This window comes from Triticum dicoccoides, chromosome 5A (assembly GCF_002162155.2).
Source record: "Triticum dicoccoides isolate Atlit2015 ecotype Zavitan chromosome 5A, WEW_v2.0, whole genome shotgun sequence".
NCBI classification, from domain to species: Eukaryota; Viridiplantae; Streptophyta; class Magnoliopsida; order Poales; family Poaceae; genus Triticum; species Triticum dicoccoides.
In genome coordinates this window covers 53,259,015-53,281,991 of record NC_041388.1, presented here as the reverse complement: position 1 = coordinate 53,281,991, position 22,977 = coordinate 53,259,015, and the positions used below count along the sequence as shown (strand labels likewise).

General features: G+C 41.5%; 1 protein-coding gene across 1 annotated transcript; it reads left to right on the top strand.

The window, feature by feature from the left end:
• Positions 1-14,220: 14,220 nt before the first annotated feature.
• On the top strand, positions 14,221-21,185 carry LOC119299233. The gene is made up of 14 exons (XM_037576481.1): positions 14,221-14,817; positions 14,900-14,948; positions 15,188-15,273; positions 15,367-15,566; positions 16,563-16,608; positions 17,150-17,226; positions 17,320-17,349; positions 17,437-17,532; positions 18,063-18,165; positions 18,756-18,838; positions 19,124-19,246; positions 19,408-19,519; positions 19,853-19,960; positions 20,074-21,185. Exons 1-14 carry the CDS (start codon positions 14,374-14,376, stop codon positions 20,839-20,841), a joined length of 2,325 nt encoding a protein of 774 aa, XP_037432378.1. The 5' UTR covers positions 14,221-14,373; the 3' UTR covers positions 20,842-21,185.
• Positions 21,186-22,977: the final 1,792 nt, after the last annotated feature.

The following is a 22,977-nucleotide window of genomic DNA, read 5'->3' as shown; positions in this document are numbered from 1 at the left end:
CTTTATTATATATCTTGCACACGATTACAAGGATACATCACTAAGCAAACTCTCGAAAAGAAAGGATCGAACTAAACTTTTATTCATCTAAAGCAAAAGATCAAACTAAAATAAGTAAAGGCAAAATATAATTGGATGATACGATACCGGGGCACCTCCCCCAAGCTTGACGGTAGCCAAGGGGAGTGCACATACCCGATACTCAGTTTTCCTTTGGTGATGAAGAAGAATGTGGTGGTGCAGTGGTAGTTTCCAGTATAACCATGAGTAGATCCTTCAAGCCTTGGATCTCCCGAAGGTCTTGATGAATTATCTCACCGTTTTTCTTCACTTCAGTCATTATGTGTTTATTTTCCGGGCCCCAAGGGTTTATTCCTGCACTGCTTTCCCTTGGGCAAGATATGTTCCAATTGGACGGTATGTGCCTACGAGGAGTATTCTCGAACCCATAGTTATGAATCAAATTGTGAAAATTGTTACGATGTAACCTATGTAAAGGCCTCCTTGGGGGGGTTCTTCTTGCACTTCGAGGCTCTCTTGATTATTTGGTGACCTCATAGCTTGATGAGGATTCGGGTGAGTGGAGATGCTGGCCAAGGTGCCTCTCTCGGAAGCCGGAGAGTGAACCCCAAAAGTATTTTCCGCCTCTTCCTCCATAGCCACCTCTTCAGCTTCCTCTCTTCTTAGATCCTCCTGAACCGCCAATGCGTCTTCTTCTCCACTATTGGAGGGTGAGGAAGACATGAGGCTAGCCTGGCTGAATCTGACAGGAAACAACAAGAAAAGAGAATGGAGGATTTCCCCGTGATATGGTGATCTACATGTTAGGGGAGTATATAAAGATTTTTTATCTTGGGGAACAAGCACACTATAGAAAAACGGAGTCCGGAAGGTACCCCAGGTGGGCACAACCCACCTGGGCGCGCCTGGCTGCCCACCAGGGTACGCTTCCTAGAAGTTTCTTGTTTTCCTATTTTTCTAAATATTCCAAAACTGACAAAAAATATTTTTGTGGATTTTTCGGAGTTCGTTTACTTACCGTATCATGTACCTCCTTATTTTCACAATTCTGGAGTGTTCTAGAAGGACTCTTTTATGTGTTCTTCCGGTATCAAAGTTTGTATAATATTGCTTTCAACATTAATGGGCGTACCTGAGATATTATGTTTTATTCGTTGCTCGTTAACAACCTTCGGGTTAGTACCTTCGGCACTATTTATTTTGATGGATCCAGATCGATAAACCTCCTTGATGACACAGGGGCCTTCCCATTTTGAGAGGAGTTTTCCTGCAAAGAATCTAAAACAAGAGTTGTACAAAAGAACATATTCTCCTACTTTAAACTCACGCTTTTGGATTCTCTTATCATGCCATCTTTTAACTTTTTTAAAACAACTTAGCATTTTCATAAGCTTGGGTTCTCCATTCATCTAAAGAGCTAATATCAAATAACCTCTTTTCACCAGCAAGTTTGAAATCATAATTGAGTTATTTGATGGCCCAATATGCTTTATGTTCTAACTCAAGAGGTAAATGACAAGCTTTTGCATAAACCATTTTATAAGGAGACATACCCATAGGATTTTTATATGTTGTTCTATAGGCCCAAAGTGCATCATCTAATTTCTTAAACCAATTCTTCCTGAACCTATTTATAGTCTTTTGCAAAATTAATTATATTTCTCTATTGCTAAGTTCAACTTGACCACTGGACTAAGGATGATAATGTGATGCAATTATATGGTTAACATCATACTTGGCAAGCATTTTACGGAAAGCACCATGAATAAAGTGTGAACCACCATTGGTCATTAAATATCCAGGGACTCCAAACCTTGGGAAAATAACTTCCTTAAGCATTTTAATAGAGGTTTTGTGATCAACACTACTGGTTGGAATAGCTTCTACCCATTTAGTAACATAATCAACAGCAACCAAAATATGTGTATACCCATTAGAGGAAGAAAAAGGTCCCATGTAATCAAATCCCCAAACATCAAATGGTTCAACAGCAAGTGAATAGTTCATAGGAATTTATTGACGCTTACCGATATTACCTATTCTTTGGCATTCATCACAACATAAGATGAACTTACGGGCATCCTTGAAGAGATTAGGCCAATAAAATCCAGCTTGCAATACCTTGTGAGTAGTTCTATCTCCAGCATGATACCATCCACAAGCTTCGGAGTGAAATTTCCGTAGGATTTGTCCCTTTCATGCTCAAGTACACAACGTCTAATAATACTATCTACTCCTTTATAAAGATGTGGGTCATCCCAAAAGTAATGTCTTAAATCATAGAAGATTTTTTTCTTTTGTTGATATGTAAAGCTAGGTGGTAAATATTTAGCAACAATGTAATTAGCATAGTCAGCATACCAAGGAGTGTTGTGAGAAACATTTATTGGAGCTAACTGCTCATTAGGGAAACTATCATCAATAGGTAGTGGGTCATCAGACACATTTTCAAGCCCCGACATGTTATCAGCTACGGGGTTCTCAGCTCCTTTTCTATCAGTGATATGTAAGTCAAATTCTTGTAACAAGATAACCCATCGAATAAGTCTAGATTTAGCATATTTCTTTTCCATAAGATATTTAATAGCAGCATGGTCTATGTGAACAATTACTTTTGACTCAACAATATAAGGTCTAAATTTGTCACAAGCAAACATCACTGCTAAGAATTCTTTTTTAGTAGTTGCATAGTTTCTTTGAGCACTGTCTAGAGTTTTACTAGCATAATGAATAACATTCAGTTTCTTATCAACTCTTTGTCCTAGCACAGCACCAACAACATAATCACTAGCATCACACATAATTTCAAAAGGCAAGTTCAAATCAGGTGGTTGAATAATAGGTGCCGAAATTAAGGCTTTCTTGAGTGTTTCAAAGGCTTCTAAACAATCATCATCAAAAACGAAAGGGATATCCTTTTGCAAAAGATTCGTAAGAGGCCTAGAAATTTTAGAGAAGTCTTTGATAAATCTCCTATAGAAACCAGCATGACCTAAGAAACTACGGATACCTTTTATATCTTTAGGACATGCAATTTTCTCAATTGCATCAACCTTAGCTTTGTCCACTTCAATACCTCTTTCAGAAATTTTATGACCCAAGACAATGCCTTCATTAACCATAAAGTGGCACTTCTCCCAATTCAAGACAAGATTTGTTTGTTCACATCTCTGTAAAACTCGATCAAGATTGCTTAAACAATCATCAAAAGACTTCCCATAAACAGAGAAGTCGTCCATGAAAACCTCAACAATCTTTTCACAAGAAGTCAGAGAATATAGCAGTCATGCATCTTTGAAAGGTAGCATGTGCATTACATAAACCGAAAGGCATACGTCTATAAGCATAGGTTCCAAAGGGACAAGTAAAAGTGGTCTTTTCTTGATCAAGTTGAGAGACAGGTATTTGTGAAAAACTAGAATATCCATCAAGGAAGCAAAAATGTGTGTGCTTAGATAATCTTTCAAGCATTTGATCAATAAAAGGTAGAGGGTAATGATCTTTTCTAGTTGCTTTGTTTAATTTTCTAAAATCAATTACCATTCTATAGCTTGTAACAATTCTTCGTGGAATAAGTTCCTTCTTATCATTAGGAACAACAGTTATACCTCCTTTCCTAGGGACACAATGAACAGGACTTACACATCTACTATCAGCTATGGGATAGATTATACCCGCTTCCAGAAGTTTTAAGATTTCCGTTCTTACCACTTCCTTCATCTTTGGATTTAACCGACGTTGGTGGTCAATAACGGGTTTAGCATCAGGTTCCATATTAATTTTGTGCTGACATGGAGTGGGACTAATGCCCTTTAAATCATCAAGAGTATATCCAATAGCAGCTTGGTGCTTCCTTAGAACTTTTAATAATCTTTCTTCTTCATGTTCTGAAAGGTTAGCACTAATAATAACAGAATATATCTTCTTTTCATCAAGATAAGCATAGTTCAAAGTGTCTCGCAATTGTTTTAATTCAAACATGGGATCAACTTTAGGTGGAGGAGGACCTCCTAGAGTTTCAATAGGCAAGTTGTGTTTAAGCAGAGGACGTTGTTCAAAGAAAATCTTATCTATTTCATTGCTTTCATGCATATGTAAATCATTTTCATGGTCTAGCAAATATTTTTCTAGTGGATCAGTAGGTGGTACAACAATAGAAGCAAGACAAATTATTTTCTCCTTACTAGGCAATTCTTTTTGATGAAGCTTTCTACTAAACTTGGAAAAATTAAACTCATGAGACTCATCATCAAAACTAACACCGACAGTTTGTTTCTCATAGTCTATTTTGGCATTAACGGTATTCAAGAAAGGTCTGCCAAAGATAATGGGACAAAAGTCATCTTGTGGGGAACCAAGAACAAGAAAATCAGTAGGGTATTTTATTTTCCCACACAAGACTTCAACATCTCTAAGAATCTCAATTGGTGATATAGTGTCTCTATTAGCAAGTTTAATAGTAACATCTATGTCTTCTATCTCTGCAGGTGCAATGTCATTCATAATTTGTTGATATAAGGTGTAAGGAATAGCACTCACGCTAGCACCTATGTCACATAAACCATGATAACAGTGATCTCCTATTTTAACTGAGACAACAGGCATGCCAACAACAGGTCTATGATTATCCTTTTTATCAGGTTTGGCAATTGTAGCAGCTTCTTCGCAGAAGTAAATAACATGCCCATCCATATCTTCTTCCAAGAGATCTTTAACCATAGCAATACTAGGTTCTACTTTGATTTGTTCATCAGGTTTAGGTGTTCTAATATAGCTTTTGTTAACCGTAGTTGAAACTTTAACATGTTCCTTTATCCTAACAGGGAAATGTGGTTTCTCAATATAAGCAAAAGGAAAACTGGCTAAACATTATAAATTACGGTTTCTTCCTTAATTGGTATCAGTTCTTTAATTTCTTCTTTAATAGGTGGGTGATATTTAAACCACTTCTCTTTAGGGAGATCAACATGAGTAGCAAATGATTCATAAAAGGAGACTACTATCTCAGAGTCAAGTCCATATTTAGTGCTAAACTTTTGAAAAGCATCGGTATTCATAAAAGATTTAACACAATCATACTTAAGTTTAATACCTGACTCTTTACCTTCGTCGAGTTCCCAATCTTCAGAGTTGCGTTTAATTCTTTCTAAAATATCCCACCGGAATTCAACAGTCTTCTTCATAAAAGAACCAGCACAAGAAGTATCAAGCATGGTTTGATTATTACGAGAAAGTCAAGCATAAAAATTCTCGATAATAATTTCTCTTGATTATTGTCTTGAATTTATTATCCATGCCCCAATGTTATACTCATGATTGGGGCATGAGTATAACACTGACTTAAGCCTCCCACAAGCTAGAGCGGTACTTTCTCCTTCACGAGGCCAAAAGTTATATATATAATTCCGATCACAATGAACTAGATGCGTAGGATAAATTTTTTGGTGGAACTCCAATTTCAAACGATTCCAATTCCAAGATCCAATATCATCGCATAGCCTATACCATGTCAATACTTTTCCCTTCAAAGATAAAGGGAAAACCTTTTTCATGACTTCATACCCTGGTAAACATGCAAGCTTGAACAATCCACAAATTTGTTCTACATATATCAAGTGCATATCAAAATGTTCGGTTCCATCTCCTGCATAAGGATTAGCTAGCAGTTGTTCTATCATACCCAAAGGAATTTCATATTCAATATTTTCAGTAGGTGTCGTAGGTTGAGTGGTAGCTAATTGTGGTTCCGGTCGAGGTGAAGATACCCCGAACAAACCCCTTAAAGGATTGTTTTCCATAGTAACAAGTGACAATAAATTTCAGCACACTATACAAATGTTTCCTTACCAAATTCCACTTACCAAAGGCGCTTCATTCCCCAGCAACGGAGCCAGAAAATAGCCTTGATGACCCACAAGTATAGGGGATCAATTATAGCTATTTTAGATAAGTAAGAGTGTCGAACCCAATGAGGAGCAGAAGGAAATGACAAGTAGTTTTCAGTAAGGTAATGCCTGCAAGTGCTGAAATTGTAAGTAAACGAGTAGTTTGATAGCAAGATAATTTGTAACGGGCAAGTAATGATAGTAGTAACAAAAGTGCAGCAAGATAGCCCAGTCCTTTTGAGGCAAAGGACAGGCCAAAACGGTCTCTTATGATAAGCAAAGCGTCCTTGAGGGTACATGAGATTTTCATCTAGTCATTTTCATCATGTTGGTTTAATTCGTGTTCGGTACTTTGATAATTTTATATGTGGGTGGACTAGTGCTTAGGTGTTATTCTTACTTGAACAAACCTCCCACTTATGATTAACCCTCCCGCAAGCATCGGCAACCACGAGAAAAGTATTAAGAATAAATTCTAACCATAGCATTAAAATTTTGGATCCAGTCGGTCCCTTATGGAATAGTGCATAAACTGGGGTTTAAGCTTCTGTCACTCTCGCAACCCATCATCTAATTGCTACTCCACAATGCATTCCCTTAGGCCCAAATATGGTGAAGTGTCATGTAGTCGACGTTCACATGACACCACGAAGGGAATCACAACATACATACTATCAAAATATCGAACACATATCAAGTTCACATGATTACTTGCAACATGATTTCTCCCGTGACCTCAAGAACAAAAGTAACTACTCACAAATGATAATCATGCTCAAGACCAGAGGGGTATTAAATAGCATATTGAATATGAACATATAATCTTCCACCAAATAAACCATATAGTAATCAACTACAAGATGTAATCAACACTACTAGACACCCACAAGCACCAATCTATAGTTTCGGTAACAAGATTGAACACAAGAGGTGAACTAGGGTTTGATATGAGATGGTGCTGTTGAATATGTTGATGGAGATTGCCCTCCCCAAGATGGGAAAGTTGTTGGTGATGATGATGACGATGATTTCTCCCTCCGGGAGGGAAGTTTCCCTGGCGGAATCGCTCCGCCGGAGGGAAAAAGTGCTCCTGCCCAAGTTCCGCCTCGAGATGGTGGCGCTCCATCCCGAAAGTACTCTCCTTATTTTTTCTAGGTCAAAATGACTTATATACCAGAAGATGGGCACCGGAGGTGGGCCTGGGTGAGCACAACCCACCAGTGCGCGCCTGGGCTCCCTGGCATGCCCGGGTGGGTTGTCCCCACTTGGTGGGCCCCCTCTGGTAGTTATTTGCTCCAATATTCATCATATATTTGATAAAAAATTGCTGTGAAGTTTTAGCTTGTTTGAGGTTGTGCAACATAGGTGGACTGACATAGCTTTTCTAGATACAGATTTCCAGCTGTCAGAATTTTCCCTCTTTGTGTATACCTTACATATTATGAAAGAAAAGGCATTAGAATTACTCCAAAAGCATTATTATGGATAAAAATATCATAAATAACAGTAGGGAAACATGATGCAAAATTGACGTATCAAATAGAATATGATGGTTATGGAGAAGACAAAAGAAGGAGATAGTCTCACATCAACTAGGCGTATCAACGGGCTATGGAGATGCCCATCAATAGATATCAATGTGAGTGAGTAGGGATTGCCATCTAACGGATGCACTAGAGCTATAAGTTTATGAAAGCTCAAAAATAAACTAAGTGGGTGTGCATCCAACTCGCTTGCTCACGAAGACCTATGGCAATTTGAGAAAGCCCATCATTGGAATATACAAGTCAAGTTCTGTAATGAAATTTTTTCACTAGTATATGAAAGTGACAACATAGGAGACTCTCTATCATGAAGATCATGGTGCTATAAGTTTGTGTCCAATGACCAGACCAAGACCGCTTTTGAATCCCCACTTTTATAAATACTTCATATATATTCGCAATATTCAGATTACATTATCATATTCTTGCTTGTTATTCGATTGCATGCAGGAATAGACCTTTGTGGTCAGGCTGATTGTGCTTCCGGCGTCGTCGGTAACCTCAGGAGTTTAGCGATTGCTAAGGTGCAACGTCGTGCGCGTTTGTAGTCGGATCGTCAAAGTCGACTCTATCAAATCGATAGTTATCATCTCATTGAAAGATTAGGACACCCTCGCCTTTACCATCTAGTTTTCCCGCGCCGTGGTGCAGGTATTTGGAGTAGAGTATCTGAGAGAACCAAATGCGCAAGACATAGAGAAGTTGTTGGCGATTGGAGAGGCTAGAGGATTTCCAGGAATGCTCAGATCAATTGATTGCATGCATTGGCAATAGAAGAACTGCCATAAAAATTTGCGGGGAATATATCATGTTAGAATAAATTCGAGGCATATTGTCGATCATCCGAGGACCAAGCAATTACACGAGGCATGACACCGAGATTTGTTAACGAGGTTCACCGATATGGCTACATCCCCGGGGCCTGACTATGGACGCTCCTCCCCATGACACCGCTGCAATACCGCACCCGGTCGCCCTGGATACCGGCACATGCCGCCGGCTTCCCCTGCGTTTCGGTGCTATTATGTTGGCATAGGTTACATCATGTGTCTACCCCCGCTATATATGAGAGGCCTAGAATACAAGTGCCCTACTTGGACACGACTCCATATCCTATCTAAACACAATACAACTACAAGTCAACTGTAACCTACCTTGTACACTATATTCGACACAACTCCAACAAACTCCACCTTGGCGAATATTATCCACCACCCTGAATTTGTCAATGCGTCAAACTTCCATGTACATTGGACTTGAGCTTATCCCATGAGTACCGCTACTACTCCAAAGACTTCATGTGACTCCGCCTGCAACTTGTAGTCACTTCTTTTCTTGACCACAGTCAAGACTCGAGCAAAATTAAGTTCCAAATTACTCTAGTTTGCGCTCCCAACTTCCAGAGCATCAGTCCAACGCCATCACACACTGATCACTGACCTGCGTGAAAGTGAACAACTCACATATTGGGTGTCACACATAAGAGTTACCTGAACTCAACATCACCGCTCCTTTCTTGACCGCTTGTCTGAAACTTGAAGGAATTTCACCATTGCTTGTAGTCACCCCGAGTCAAATCCGCAGTTGTCTCATCACATGTATGACCACCAGAGCCCTGGCCTGTCTCCATGCCTCGTGCATACCACATGCCTCGCCGCTATTACCGCGTCGAGTCTCCGCTGTCCCGGTCGAGTCTCAAGGGTCGCGAACCCACACCACTCAACCCCCACTGCAGAGTACCACCGACCATCACCGACCGATGACGAGTTTCACGCTTCCATCAGACCACTGGGCTCCAGTCCGAACTACGTGTCTCTCGCTTTTCCCCCTTGCTGAATAGGCTTCGATTCCCTGGATCCTTACACCGTAGCCCCTGAATCCAGCTCCACCTTCAACATGACTCCATGGTAGATGATCAGTCCACCCTTGCGCCCCGTCAACTTCAAGCTCCATGTGTACATCACCTTGAATCAACCCTGCGTCATAGCCTTGTCGAAACTACACAAGCCCTCGGGCCTGCGCCACGTGTTTCCACGCCCCAAAAGTCGGTCACTATCAGCATCACACACCTATGTTGACGTTGCCGATTCCGCACCGTCTTCTGTACCAACCGACTTGCGTCGATCCGTCAGACCATCTAGTCCAACCCAGCCAAACTTATTCGATTGCAGACACATTCCAGACTCCTCAAGCCGTCACCGTGATCATCGCCATCCGAACACAAATGTGTATCAACAAAGAAAAACAAAGTGAAGTCCACATAGCCTTCCCGTGTGAACACCAAATCAGATCAACAAAGCTAACTAGGTCGTACGCCTCGCTACGTGAGACCCGTTCCGATTCATGACACTTGTCCGTACCTATCTCAAAGCACTAGTCCCCGATTAGACCCAGCCGAGCCTTAATTCTGTTTTTCAACTGGCCATTATAAATCCCACAGTAAGTCTAGGGTTCTGCACGACCTCTGGTCGCCGCCGCCGGCCGCCGTGCGGCAAGACGGCGCGTTCTCCTTGCCGCCGCCGGCCGCCAGCCGCCGTGCGGCAAGATCGACGGTGTGTCCTCCTCGCGGCATGTGCGCGGGCTGCCCGTCCATATACTCCGTCACGCAGCGTAGTTAGTCATGACGAGGAACAGCACCAGCTCTTATCGACGGCGGCCGCGCGTCATCCTCGCAGCAGGCATGTCGGCTACCCGTCCAGCCTCTCCACGACGCCGCAAAGTTGTTCATGGCTACAAATTCCAGATCGTTCATCGGACTGTGTGAGGATTGATCTATTTTGTATCGAGGGATATGGATGTGAAGATGGATGTGTCTGATGTATAATTGCCGCAGTGATTTTGGTGGCAGTGCTGGTCACTGTAAACTCGATTGTGGTGTAAGAAGTTGTAATTTGTCACCATGTAATTAGTCAAGTTTACTTATGCTTTGTTGTTGTTTTCTGAAGTTTATTCTCCTGGAGAATGTGGAGCTTTTTGTTGTATAAATGAATTTTCTGTACACTTACTGAATAAAATCTGTGGTATTTACGGTATTATTCTCCCACTTGTGCCATTTCTAAGCAACAACTTACATGAACATAACATCTTGTGTTTGCCAACAAGAAAATTGTAAGATTTGAGAATATCACAATAATCCGCTTCAGTTTTAAGTTGGAGAAGAAATACATATCAACATTAGCTGACATGCCGAGCTAACTAGCATTATGGAACCAACTTGCTGGAACCTTCATGTACTGGCACCTTATCTAAAATCCAATTGACAAGAAATTATTGGTGAAACCTGACTACTTATTCGCACATAAGAAATTATAACATGGGAAATCTTTTGCTGCAGTACCTTTTTCTTGTCTCTCTTTGCTTCCTGTAGCGCATATTTTGATCTCTTTTCAATTGGACCTTTTGTTTGCTTAGGAGCTCTAAATCGCTCTGTTCTAATATCTTCAGTGGTTTATTGTTCAAATGATGAGTTCGAAAGTTGAAACTCCCAAAGATTGAAAGCACATTCCTCTCTGGAACAATTTTATCACATACTATACTAGTTATGAATTCAGATTATCAGCCTGCAATCATATGTTAACTTATTGTTCAGTCGTTGATGTATATACTGCAAGGACAGAAAATTGTAAAACTGACGACACTAAAGAGATCAATCCCCACACAGTGTGACCGATGTGCCTGCTGCGAGGATGAAGCGCCATCATGCCGCGCGGCCGCCGTCGACAAGAGTTCCTGATGTTCCTCGCAGTGACTAACTGCACCGCGTGTCGGATCATCTGAACAGGCAGCTCGCAAGGAGAACGCATCGTCGTGCCGCACGGCCGTCGGCCGTCGCCGCCGCCGTCCTCGCCGCCGCACGGCCGCCGCTGCTGTCGCAGCCGCTGCCGCCGTCTCCACCGCCGCCTCGCCGCTCCGTCGCAGCCACCGCTGCCGTCGCCGCTGCCGCAGAGGTCGTGCAGAGCCTAGACAGCTTCGGGTGGGAGTGCGAATAAGGATTAAGGCTTGGCTCAGTCGTAATCGAGGACTGGTGCTTTGAGATCTGTATTAACACGTGTCGTGAATCGGAATGGGTCTCACGTAGCGTACGACCTGGTCGTATAAGATTTTTTTCCTCAAACACCTGATTCATCATACGTGTGTAGCTGGCCTCTTCTTTTCTTTTCTTTTTCCATGACAGTATCACGATCTGACTAAGCCCTTGTGCCGTAATTTTTTTTCGCCAAACAAATCTCTAATGCATGCAACGCTCCAGTCCCGGCACAGTGCCAACTCTTCTGAAATTCAGCTCCATGCACGTGGCTTTCCTTGGGCCTTGCACAACCAGCTGCTGCTCCTGGGCCACTGCACACGTGTACCTCGTGGCTACACAAGGGCCTTGCCCACCAAGCACGCACACAACCAGCCCCACCCGGGCCAGCCAGCTACGCCATGCCCCACGAGCCGCCTCGGCTTTGCGCCTGCGTCCAACCCTTTGCCTGCAGCCCTGCACACGCACCTGGTGGCCACCGCCTGTACGTGTTCCGCTCGGATCAAGCCGCCACGAACCCAGCAAACGCGGAAGCTGATCTCGTCGAGTTCCCGAACAAAACGCTGCTTCCGATTGCTCTTTCCATCAAACACGATGCCGTCTTCCACGGATCTTATCTCAGCAAACTCGATCCACCGACACGAAAACTACCGCTATCATGCCTTCAATCATACACATTGCATCTTCCAAGATATCGCTGACAACTTCCACATGTTCTCCTCTAGATCAACAATCAACAGCCCGAACAACCTAGCTCTGATACCACTTGTTAGAATAAATTCGAGGCATACCGTCGATCATCCGAGGACCAAGCAATCACACGAGGCACGACACCGAGATTTGTTAACGAGGTTCACCGATATGGCTACATCCCCGGGGCCTGACTATGGGCGTTCCTCCCCATGACACCGCTGCAATACGCACCCGGTCGCCCTGGACACCGGCACATGCCGTCGGCTTCCCCTGCGTTCCGGTGCTATTATGTTGGCATAGGTTACATCATGTGTCTACCCCCTCTATATATGAGAGGCCTAGGATACAAGTGCCTTACTTGGACATAACTCCATATCCTATCTAAACACAATACAACTACAAGTCCAACTGTAACCTACCTTGTACACTATATTCGACACAACTCCAACATATCAAGGTCACACCAAAGAGGGCACCATCATACTAAAGTGGTGGCATCACATGACTTATGGATTTCGCATGCTTTCGGAATGCCGGGATCTCACAACGACATCAATGTACTTGAACGATCTCCGGTGTTCAGGAGGCTTTGCAACGGGGAATCGCCACCGGGCAAGTACACTGTCAACAACCCTGAGTACAACATGAGATACTATATTGCTGACGACATCTATCCTCAGTGGGAGGCATTTGTGAAGATTATATCTGAACTGCAGAGCAGCAAACAAAGTCACTTTGCAACAATGGAGGAAGCGCCTAAGAAGGATGTGGAGAGGGCATCCGAAGTGCTTCAATCTCGTTGGGGGGGGGGGGAATTGTCTACGGAGCTGCAATGATGTGGGAATCAAAAACTTTGTGGTAGCTCATGACATGTTGTGTTTTTTTGCATAATATGATTGTCGAGGATGAGAGTGATGGTGTAGCCCAAACCAATAATTTTGAAGCACCCGGAGAACAAGTTCAAATCCCGGAAGATCAAGATGCAGTTTAGCTTATGAACTTTCTATAGATGCATCAGAATCTTCGAGATCACCAGATGCACGCGCAACTACTCAATGATTTTGTGGAGCATATGTGAAATCGTAATGGAAACCAAACAGCTAATGTTTGAGTTGTGCATTTAAATAAATTTTATGTAAGACCCATGCATTTTTGGTACCAACATTTGTTATTACGTGCGATATTTGCGTGTATGATGTGCATGCATTTGCATGGATTTGAAAGTTCGGATTTAAGATATATGGATGCCGGACACAAGATATAAGAGGCCGACAAGCGCTGTTCGCGGACGCGCCCGCGGATGTTACTGGATTTGTCCAAGTCTGGCTGTAGATGCTCTAACAACACTTGTATCGTCGTATGGTAGAAGTCTCCTCCTCAAGGAATTCCACTAGTATTGTATGAGAACGATATAATCCCCATGATTAAGCAATAATTTTTTTCCAAGAAAAAATCACATCGTTGACTTTTTTTTCTTCAAAAGATCCTCGTTAGGCACATTTTGAAGTGCCAATTCACTTATTTTGTTCCGTACCTCATATAGTCCATATTAATATCTCTGTAAAGAGACTTGTACTATTTAGGACAGAGGAAGTACAATATAAAATATGATACTCCCTCTGTTTCTAAATACAATCTTTTTATATAGATTTTATTAATATAAACTACATATGAAGCAAAATAAGTGAATGCACACTCTAAAATCTGTCTTTACATATCCATATGTAACTCATATTAAAATCTTTGAAAAGACTTATTATTTAGAAATAGAGAGAGTAGTACTGAAATACTATACGTTAACCATTCGAATCCGATCCTATTTCACCGATACTTAGATCACACCGTTACTTTTTCGACTTTTTTTTTAAAGATCCTCGTTAGCACGAGCAAAAGCGTCGGAGTCCGGGGAAGCAGGCTCACCGCGCAAGCCGTCCGTCCACCTGTACGTACGTGTAACGAAGAGTCGAAGATTCCGAGTAAAAAAAACCCGAAGATTGTCGTATGTATAAATGTCTCCAAATCCGCGAGCAAATCTTCCCGACGAAGTTTTTACGCTTAATTAAGTTGCGGGGTAATACTAATAGCCGCGGCAACCTCCCGATTTCCCCCCAAGCCCAAAACCCAAACCCCAAATTTCCCTCTCCCCACAACGTCCCAATCCGCATTTCCTCCCCGCCGATCGGCGGCGCCGGCGCCGGCGCCGCGGATGACGATGGGGGCGTCGTCGTCGAATAGGATCCATATCGACTGGGTACAGATGTTCAGCCCCGCCTCCCCCGGCCGCGACGATGACGTCTGCTTCGACTCCCCTCCCTCGGCGGCCGGGAAGGGGAGGGCCAAGGGGAATGCGTCCGCCCGTTCCTCCCCCGGCGAGGGATTCGTCTCCCCTCCCCCGGCGCCGGCCAAGGGGAAGGGGAGGAGGGATGCGGAGGCGGAGGGGGAGTTCTCGGGGAGATCGGATGACGGGCCGCGGCGGGACATCGCGGATTTGTCGGGCGAGGAGCTGCGGCTTCAGATCACGTGCGTCCGCAGCACGCACCCCGCGTTCGGAGGCCTAATCGAGCAGGAGAAGAGGGAAGGCCGCAAACGCCTCCTCCGGCTGCTCGAGGAGGAGGCGCGGCGCCGGGGGATGGGTACGAACAGCGCCAAGGTTCGATCCTGCACTCGTGTCTGATTGGGCCCCCTCTCCCTCTCGCAACCTGTTTACATGGTCATGGTGTGTTTATTCGCAGGATGGCGGTGCTTCCTACCGGGATCCTCGTTCTGATGCTTACTTACTTGGTAAGGCTTTTTTTGCTTACTGCATGTTCAGTTATGAGCTTATACCTTAGCAATGTCCAGAGATCGGTTGGCAAAGTATGGGTACATGGGAGCTGTGAATGGAGTTGGTACAGGAAATGCATTGTATGCAGTTTGGTTTGAACATCTAATGAAAATATGACGACTGTCGAATCTGTTCCACCTAATTTGCTCACAACCATGCTATGCCCAATTTTAAGTGTAGTGTGCCCTTTTTGCAGATGTCGATGATTCGGAGGCGGAGCGTGCTCACAGATACCATCTGAAGTTATCTCCCATCCGCTCGACAAAGAAAAACTACGGAGGGGTATATACTCTATAGTATGATGTGCACGTCTTCTTGTTGTTGATAATCTGTAAAAATCTCTTCTAAATTAGGATGAGATTGTGGTGAATGCAGCTAGGTGTGGTTGCACGGAGAAGTTTGAAGCAACCTGGACGAATGAGACCTATACCAGAGGATAAGATGTACTCAAGCAAAACATCTCCATCTACTTTATCTGGGCATAAACAGAGAGTCCGTGCCGTTGATCCAAAGGAACATGATAGAGAAAAGCGTCGGCAGATTCAAAGCAACTTTTTCAGCAATCCTGCAAATAGGTATGTGTCAGATTTTCAGAAAATCAGGGCAACAACCTTTATGCATTTCTAACAGAAATGAAACATGCCATCCTGTGTTAAGCTTATTAGCACACCACATGAGTGCCCATTTTTAGTTTTGACTGTCCCTGTTCCCGGCATCCCTGCACAACCTGTTTTAGGATCTCCGTGTTACTAATTTACAATGTTTCTGTCAGTGTGTATTGCACCTTACTAGTATTATTACTACTTGTGTTTGGCAATTACAAGAGACTCCATTTACAGCTCTTTTATGATTTAGTTTCAAATTCCAACGAATTTTTAAGCTGCACTTTTAATAGGAAGTCACTGTTTTGTAAGAAAGTATATTGACGGAATTATGTATGTATATGGCTACTTGGTTCTGCTGTGTTCTGGAATTGTGCAGACTTGGTAGTCGCAATGGAGTTCTGAGACAGGAATCTTGATCATTTTTAACAAATGATAATAGTATCACTTTACTTGATTCAGATTTCAAGCATATGCTGTTTTGCTTTCTGCAAGGCCATGATTGTGCCATTCTTTTAGGAAGAAAATGCCTTCTCTCTTGTTTTTTAGGTGCACTGTGCACTTATACATCAGCAGTATTAATATCAGTACTCCACTTTGTTAAGACCTGCTTGACATAAGTTATTGAAAATGTGTGGACTACATATTCTGGTGAAATGTTATATATCCAATTCTGTTATACTCCTCTGTTCCTAAATATAAGTCTTTTTAGGGATTTCAATATGGACTACATACGGATGTACATAGACGTAGTTTAGAGTGTAGATTCACTCATTTTGCTCTGTATGTAGTCCATATTGGAATATCTAAAAAGACTTATATTTAGGAATGGAGGGAGTAATAAGCATTGCGGATATTATTCACATACGTCATATAGTCTCTCTCAGTACTTCATACAATACATCTCAGTATACTATTACATTTAATCAAAATATTAAGCTGAGATTCCTTTTCAATTCTTCGACACAGGTGGAATGTACAGCATGGAGATTCATCTGTTTCATATTCTCGAAAGGTGGGTACGCTGACAACGTGACAATCATCTAGATCAATGAAATTACTATTCTACTCCCTCCGTTCCAAATAAGTGTAATGGTTTTAGTTCAAAAGTTCAAATTTGAACTAAAACCAAACTAAAACTATGACACTTATTTTGGAACGGAGGGAGTAAAAGTTTCCTTACTTTTTGCCCCTGTACAAATGATCCTTATTTCCTATTGCTTGAGTGGTCAAGCTACAAAGCTGTCCTATTGCATGCAGTGTGAGTGCATTTGAGCTGTTTACGATTAATGACATTTCACTTGTTACATGATGCTGGCTTCTGCAGAAAACTGGCCTCCTCCATTTATGTACACTGCCACACTTCCCATTAATAGTTTGGCCGTGCTAATTAATTCTAGCACTGGGTCTGTCCTTTAAGTTAGGTCATCATCATGAAATAAAACCAGGATGTTTTTTGGACAGTGTACTTGCAGTAGTAGATTGATCATCATGCCACTTTTAGATACAAATTTGACCTTACACAGCTACATTATTATATTGTGTACCTATACTAGGTTAATGATGTGGTTCTCGTGGATGACGAAGATGCGCAATCTGATGAACCAGTAGACTGTCGGGTGCCAGAGGAATGGTAAGTAAGGAGCTTCACCACCAACGTGTTTTCTGTTATGCATACTGAGCTAAAGTTTCAACTTACTATCTGATAAAACAATGGGTTTTTCAGGAACTACTCAAAAATTTACTATCCATCAAGGTGAACACTGCATTTTTTTTGAAGACCTTCAGTTCATGGCAGTGAATTTTTCTTTAGTTCTGTCATTAACACTAAACATTTGAACAGAGATGATCCAGAAGCTGTAGAGCTCACCAGTTCGGATATCAAATGCCTTGATCCTGGAGTATATTTGTCGTCCCCTGTAATAAACTACTACATTCAGTAAGAATATATGTCCCTATCTTTCAAGTTTTGCTTTGTATCATTCTATGATCTTCTCCTTTTAGAGACTGCTTGAGCACATCATGTGTCTTTGAATAATACTCCCTCCATTCACCATTATAAGATGTTCTAACTTTTTTCTAAATCTGATGTATATAGACGCCTTTTATTGTGTTTGTTCACTCATTTCAGTCTGAATCTAGTCTATACTGAATTATCTAAAATGTCTTGTAATAGTGAACGGAGGGAGTAGGAAGCAATCAATTCTTTATGATTTGAGAACATTTAGGTGTTAATGCACCTAGTTGTGCTGCCTGTTGGTATTGAAATGTCCGGACATCATCAAGCTATCTATTTGAGCTGTTGAGCTTGACGAATTAGTAAAAATAGCATCATGTGAATTTTTAGTCATCCACTTACTCAGAGATGTTAGAATTGTTTAAAGTTAGGACTTGTGAATTCTGTTCATAACAACTTTGCTTCTAAATGGATGTTTCTGTTTAACTCTTTGTATGATATTCTTCTGGCAGATACATCAAAAGAGACAAATTTCAACGTGAAGCTGCCAGAAACAATTTCCACATGTTTCACACATATTTTTACAGCAAGCTTCAAGAAGCATTATTTGGGAAGGTAAGATTGTCTTTCTATTGAATGACTTGAATACTGCTGCAAAAAATATATGTTAGTCTTCTCCAAGTTCTATTATTCATGGTACATGAGAGTACTTTGGAGATGAGCTTTTTGTTGTTTGCTTGGTAAAATGTGATAGTGTAAGCTATTACTCCCTCCATACGGAATTACTTGACGCTCAAACGGATGTATCTAGCACTAAAATAGGTCTAGATACATCCGTTTGAGCGTCAAGTAATTCCGGACGAAGGAAATACTATACTGTGTTGTAGTTGTCCTTTCTTAGTATCTTGAGTTCTTGACTCTTGTATATCTAATAGTCTTTTTATGATTTATCTTTCTTTTTTATGTAGTGTTGTACTATTTTCATATGGTGTTTTCTCTGAATCTTATTCTTAGTGATACATGAGTACTCTGGACATATGCTTTTATTGCTTCCATGTTAAGATGCGATAGTAACAGGCATATGTCCAGAGTACTCTGAATTTTTGGACAATGTGTTGTAGTTGTCCTGTCTTAGTACTTCACTACTTGTTTCTTATAAAGTACTGTTTTGATAATTTTAGATTGTAATGCTCCACTTTTTCTAGGGCGAGTTCGTGAAGTTGAGAAGATGGTGGAAAGGTGTCAATATATTTCAGAGAGGATACATTATACTGCCAATCCATGGAACGTAAGTTAGTTACTGGAATAGGAATTCTAACATGTTTGTTATTTATATGCTTGCAAATATAATTGACGGCTCATGTTATTGATTATTTTATCCAAATGCACTCTTGGATAAGTTTTATAACTCCATGCTCCATCTGGATCTGCAGTTTCAGATGCCTAAGTATCAATCCTTTAGTAATCTGATGAATTGTTTTACAAGCATTGGGTTGTGGCCTATGAGGTTTATAACATTATGTGTACTTCTTTTGGTATTTCTGCTAAATGCATTTTTGTCTTTGTTAATTAGGGCACACTGGAGCCTGGTGATTATCTGCATTCCTGCAAAAGAGAGTAATTCAGGACCAATCGTACTTCATCTGGACTCCTTAGGGATGCATCCTACTGATGACATTTATCGTACAGTTAGGAGGTAAGTGACATGACGACTATTATCTAACTTTGGGTGCTAGCTGGGAAATTTCTTGGAACTATTATGACTGATGCTTGATGGCTGGTTCACTTGTTGATGAGTTCTATGATTTTGATAGCGAATAAACTCTTCATAACGCTGATGTCGTCAACTGTATGTAGATTCCTTGAAGAGGAATGGAAGCATTTAAGGAAGAACCCTCCTTCTGACATTTCTATTTCAGACACAATATGGGAGGATCTTCCAAGGAATATACACAAGGAAAATGTTGAGGTAAGTGTTATGATGGGTGGATACTTTATAGAAGCAGACGATGCAGGTGTGTCTTAAAAGCAATGAGAGTTGATTATGGAGAAATACACCATAGTTCATAAGCAAGGAGGCATTTGATAACGAAAAGCGAGTTGTTTCTTCTTGCTTGACTTATCACCTAGGAGTCTAGTACTCAAAACTCTTTAGATCGCTAACTATCCAGGTCATTGAATCTTTTTTTTTTGGTTTGGAATTGGTTCCTGGATTTCTACACTCAAAGTTGTTTAGATTGTGGTCTGCAATTAAATTACATTTTTATCTTGGTACATTCTTATAAATTGTTACAATGACCAGGTTCCAGGGCAGAACAATGCATATGATTGTGGCATCTTCATGCTTTACTATATTCAACGGTTTATAATTGAAGCACCAGAAAATTTCACAAGAGATAGACTTGTCATGGTTGGTGGTGCCAACTCCTTTCTGTATTTCTCAGTTCTTATAATGCTTTGTCTGTTTAGCTTAGCGAGTTTCTTTCTCAAGGGTTTAACACTGAGCTTGTATTGGCTTTACAGTTTAGTCGCAGTTGGTTTAGATCTGAAGAGGCTTCTAATTTAAGAAACAAGATAAGGAAACTACTGCTGAAAGAGTTTGAAAGTGCGAGGGTTGATGATGTTATGTCTGAGGCAGCTACAGCTGATGGCTCTGATGATGACTGTTTCATGAAGGAAGGAGAATCAGAGGCACCTACAGCTGATGGCTCTCATGAAGACTGTGTGATGATGGAGGGAGAATCAGAGGCGGTTATACCTGAGGCAGCTACAGCTGATGGCTCTGATGATGTTAAGACAGGGGCAGCAACATCTGATGGCTCTGATGAAATCTTATGGAAAGGAAAATCAGAAGCAGTTGCATCTCGTGACAGTGATTTAATGGTGGTAGGAGGTGGAGACACATTTGGGGGAACACCTTGGAGCACCCGCAAAAGTGATGGAAGGAACAGAGTATGTGTTCTTTCTGAAGAGGCTACATTGCCTGGTAGCACGGTGAAGGACGATGAATATTCGATGAAATCAGATCCTGACAGCTCAGAAAGTGAAGAAGTTGTTGAGTTCTTACCTTCTGACAATGACAATGACAATGACAATGAAGAGGTCATGCATAGAGGAACACGGCCGGATTTATTTTATTGTGATGACAGCTGTGACAGTGAAGCAGAAGAGGTCACAGGTGCTTGGAAGCGAAGATCAAGAACAATGAAGAGGCCAGACAGAGCCGGTGATGTGCAGATCATAGAAGATAGAAAGCCAAGAGCTAGATTGGAACTCTGCCGCATGACGTGACATGAAGGGCTCATCCACCCATTTCCAGGATGACCGAAAACCAATCCGTATGATAGTAGGTGATGAAAGGCATAATGTATTGCCGGACAATGCATGATCGATCAATCTTCCCCTAGCTCTTCTTGCCCTTGGTAAAGTTTTGGTAGTAAGGCCATGGGCGTGGGTTGGGAGGGGGATTTATAGTGTACAGGTTAAGCATATAGGGCATATCCAGACTGCAAGACTATTACAAAGTGGCGCACTCTTTTGCAAATATAAGCTATCGAAATGATTGTGTTATTGTTACATACTACTCTCTCTGTTCCAAAATATTTGTTTTTTTAGAGATTTCAAATGGACTATCACATATGGATGTATATATACATATTTTAGAGTGTAGATTCACTTATTTTGCTATGTATGTGGTCACTTGTTGAAATCTCTAGAAAGACAAATACTTCCTCCATAAACTAATATAAGAGCGTTTAGATCACTAAAATAGTGATCTAAACGCTTTTATATTAGTTTAGAAAGGGAGTATTTAGGAACGGAGGAGGGAGTAGTTAGTGGTATTATCATTTCACAACCAATCTTGTTTGGCACCAAGAACCGTGTTGGATACCATTCTTGCACTTCATTTCTTAGCCATCATGTTGCTGCAAGTCTTTTTGTTTGTTACTCCCTCCATCCGAAAATACTTGTCATCAAAATGGATAAAAGGAGATGTATCTAGATGTATTTAGTTTTAGACACATGTTCTTTTATCCATTTTGATGACAAGTATTTTCGGACGAAGGGAGTATTAGTTAAGTTAAGTGCATCTAGTGCCACCCCTAGTTGGTTTTGAAGTATTGACGACAAATCTGGTTGAGGGACTAATATGTTTGTGAGAATTGCAGGATAACACAGGTAGTAGTCCATCATTGATTCGGTTTTTCTATCGGAGATGACCCCTAAAAATGTATGAAGACATTGAAGACAAAGATGGTATATGAAGATATTCACATTGAAGACTATGACAAGAGAAGACATTGAGTGACTATGGAGCGTGAAGACTCAGTTGTTTCGTTGTTTCCTTTTTTTTCTTTGTTGAGTCATAGGAACCACTGTATTGTTAAGTGGGGTCCCAGTGAACCAGTCAGAATGACTGAAGTGACGCTTAACCAAAATCCTATATCTTCGAGAGAAGACAATGAGAGCAAATCTTATCCAGAGTTGGATAAGTCAGCTTTGCTTGTAGGCCAAATAAAGTTGCCGTGTGTGTTTGAAATCTGACCATTGGAACACGTGTCAGTTCTTTAGTGACCCAGGGTCATTTCGGACAAATCAGGTCGGGTTGCCTAGTGGCTATAAATAGTCCACCCCTACATCATAAATTGGTTGGCTGCTCAGAGTTAGTGCACGGCTTTTGTCGTTTGAGAGCAACCCACCTCGAAGCATTTAAGAGAGAAATCTTTGCGAGGACAAAGCCCTAAACACCCAGAGCCAAAGAGTGTTAGGCATCACTGAAATCTTCTTGTCTATGTGATCTGAAGACTTATTACACTTGAGGACTGTGAATCCTTCAGCCGGTTAGGCGTCGCGTTCTGAGCATCCAAGAGTCATTGTGGATCGCCGGTGAACGAAGTCTGTGAAGGTTTGGAAGTCTACCTTGAAGACTTAATAGAGTGATTGAGCGAGGACTGAGTGTCCTTAGCTCAAGGGAAATAAGGTGAAGACACGGTCTTTTGAGTTAAATCTCAGCCTCTCTAACCAGACGGACAGTTGTCACATCAACTGGAACTGGTCTTCAACGAGTTACTGGTGCTGTCCTTCCCATCTCTTTATTACAGTTGGTCCTTGTGAAGTCATTGCTTGTTTGCATTATCTTTTTGTCTTCACTGTGTGATTGCTTGTTCTAATTGGCTTCATACTATCTTCCATCCCGATCCATACTGCCTATCTGCTATTAGTCTTTGTGCTTTCACTTTATTGAATACTTGACTATGGCTTGCCTAGTGTAGTTTACCATTCGCTGCATGGTAATAGGTTTATTTCTATCGTTTGTCTTTGAAGCTTCCATATTTTGAAGACTTCCATAAAAATCGCCTATTCACCCCCTCTAGTCGATCACTAGCACTTTAAATTGGTATCAGAGCAAGATACTCCCTTCAACTG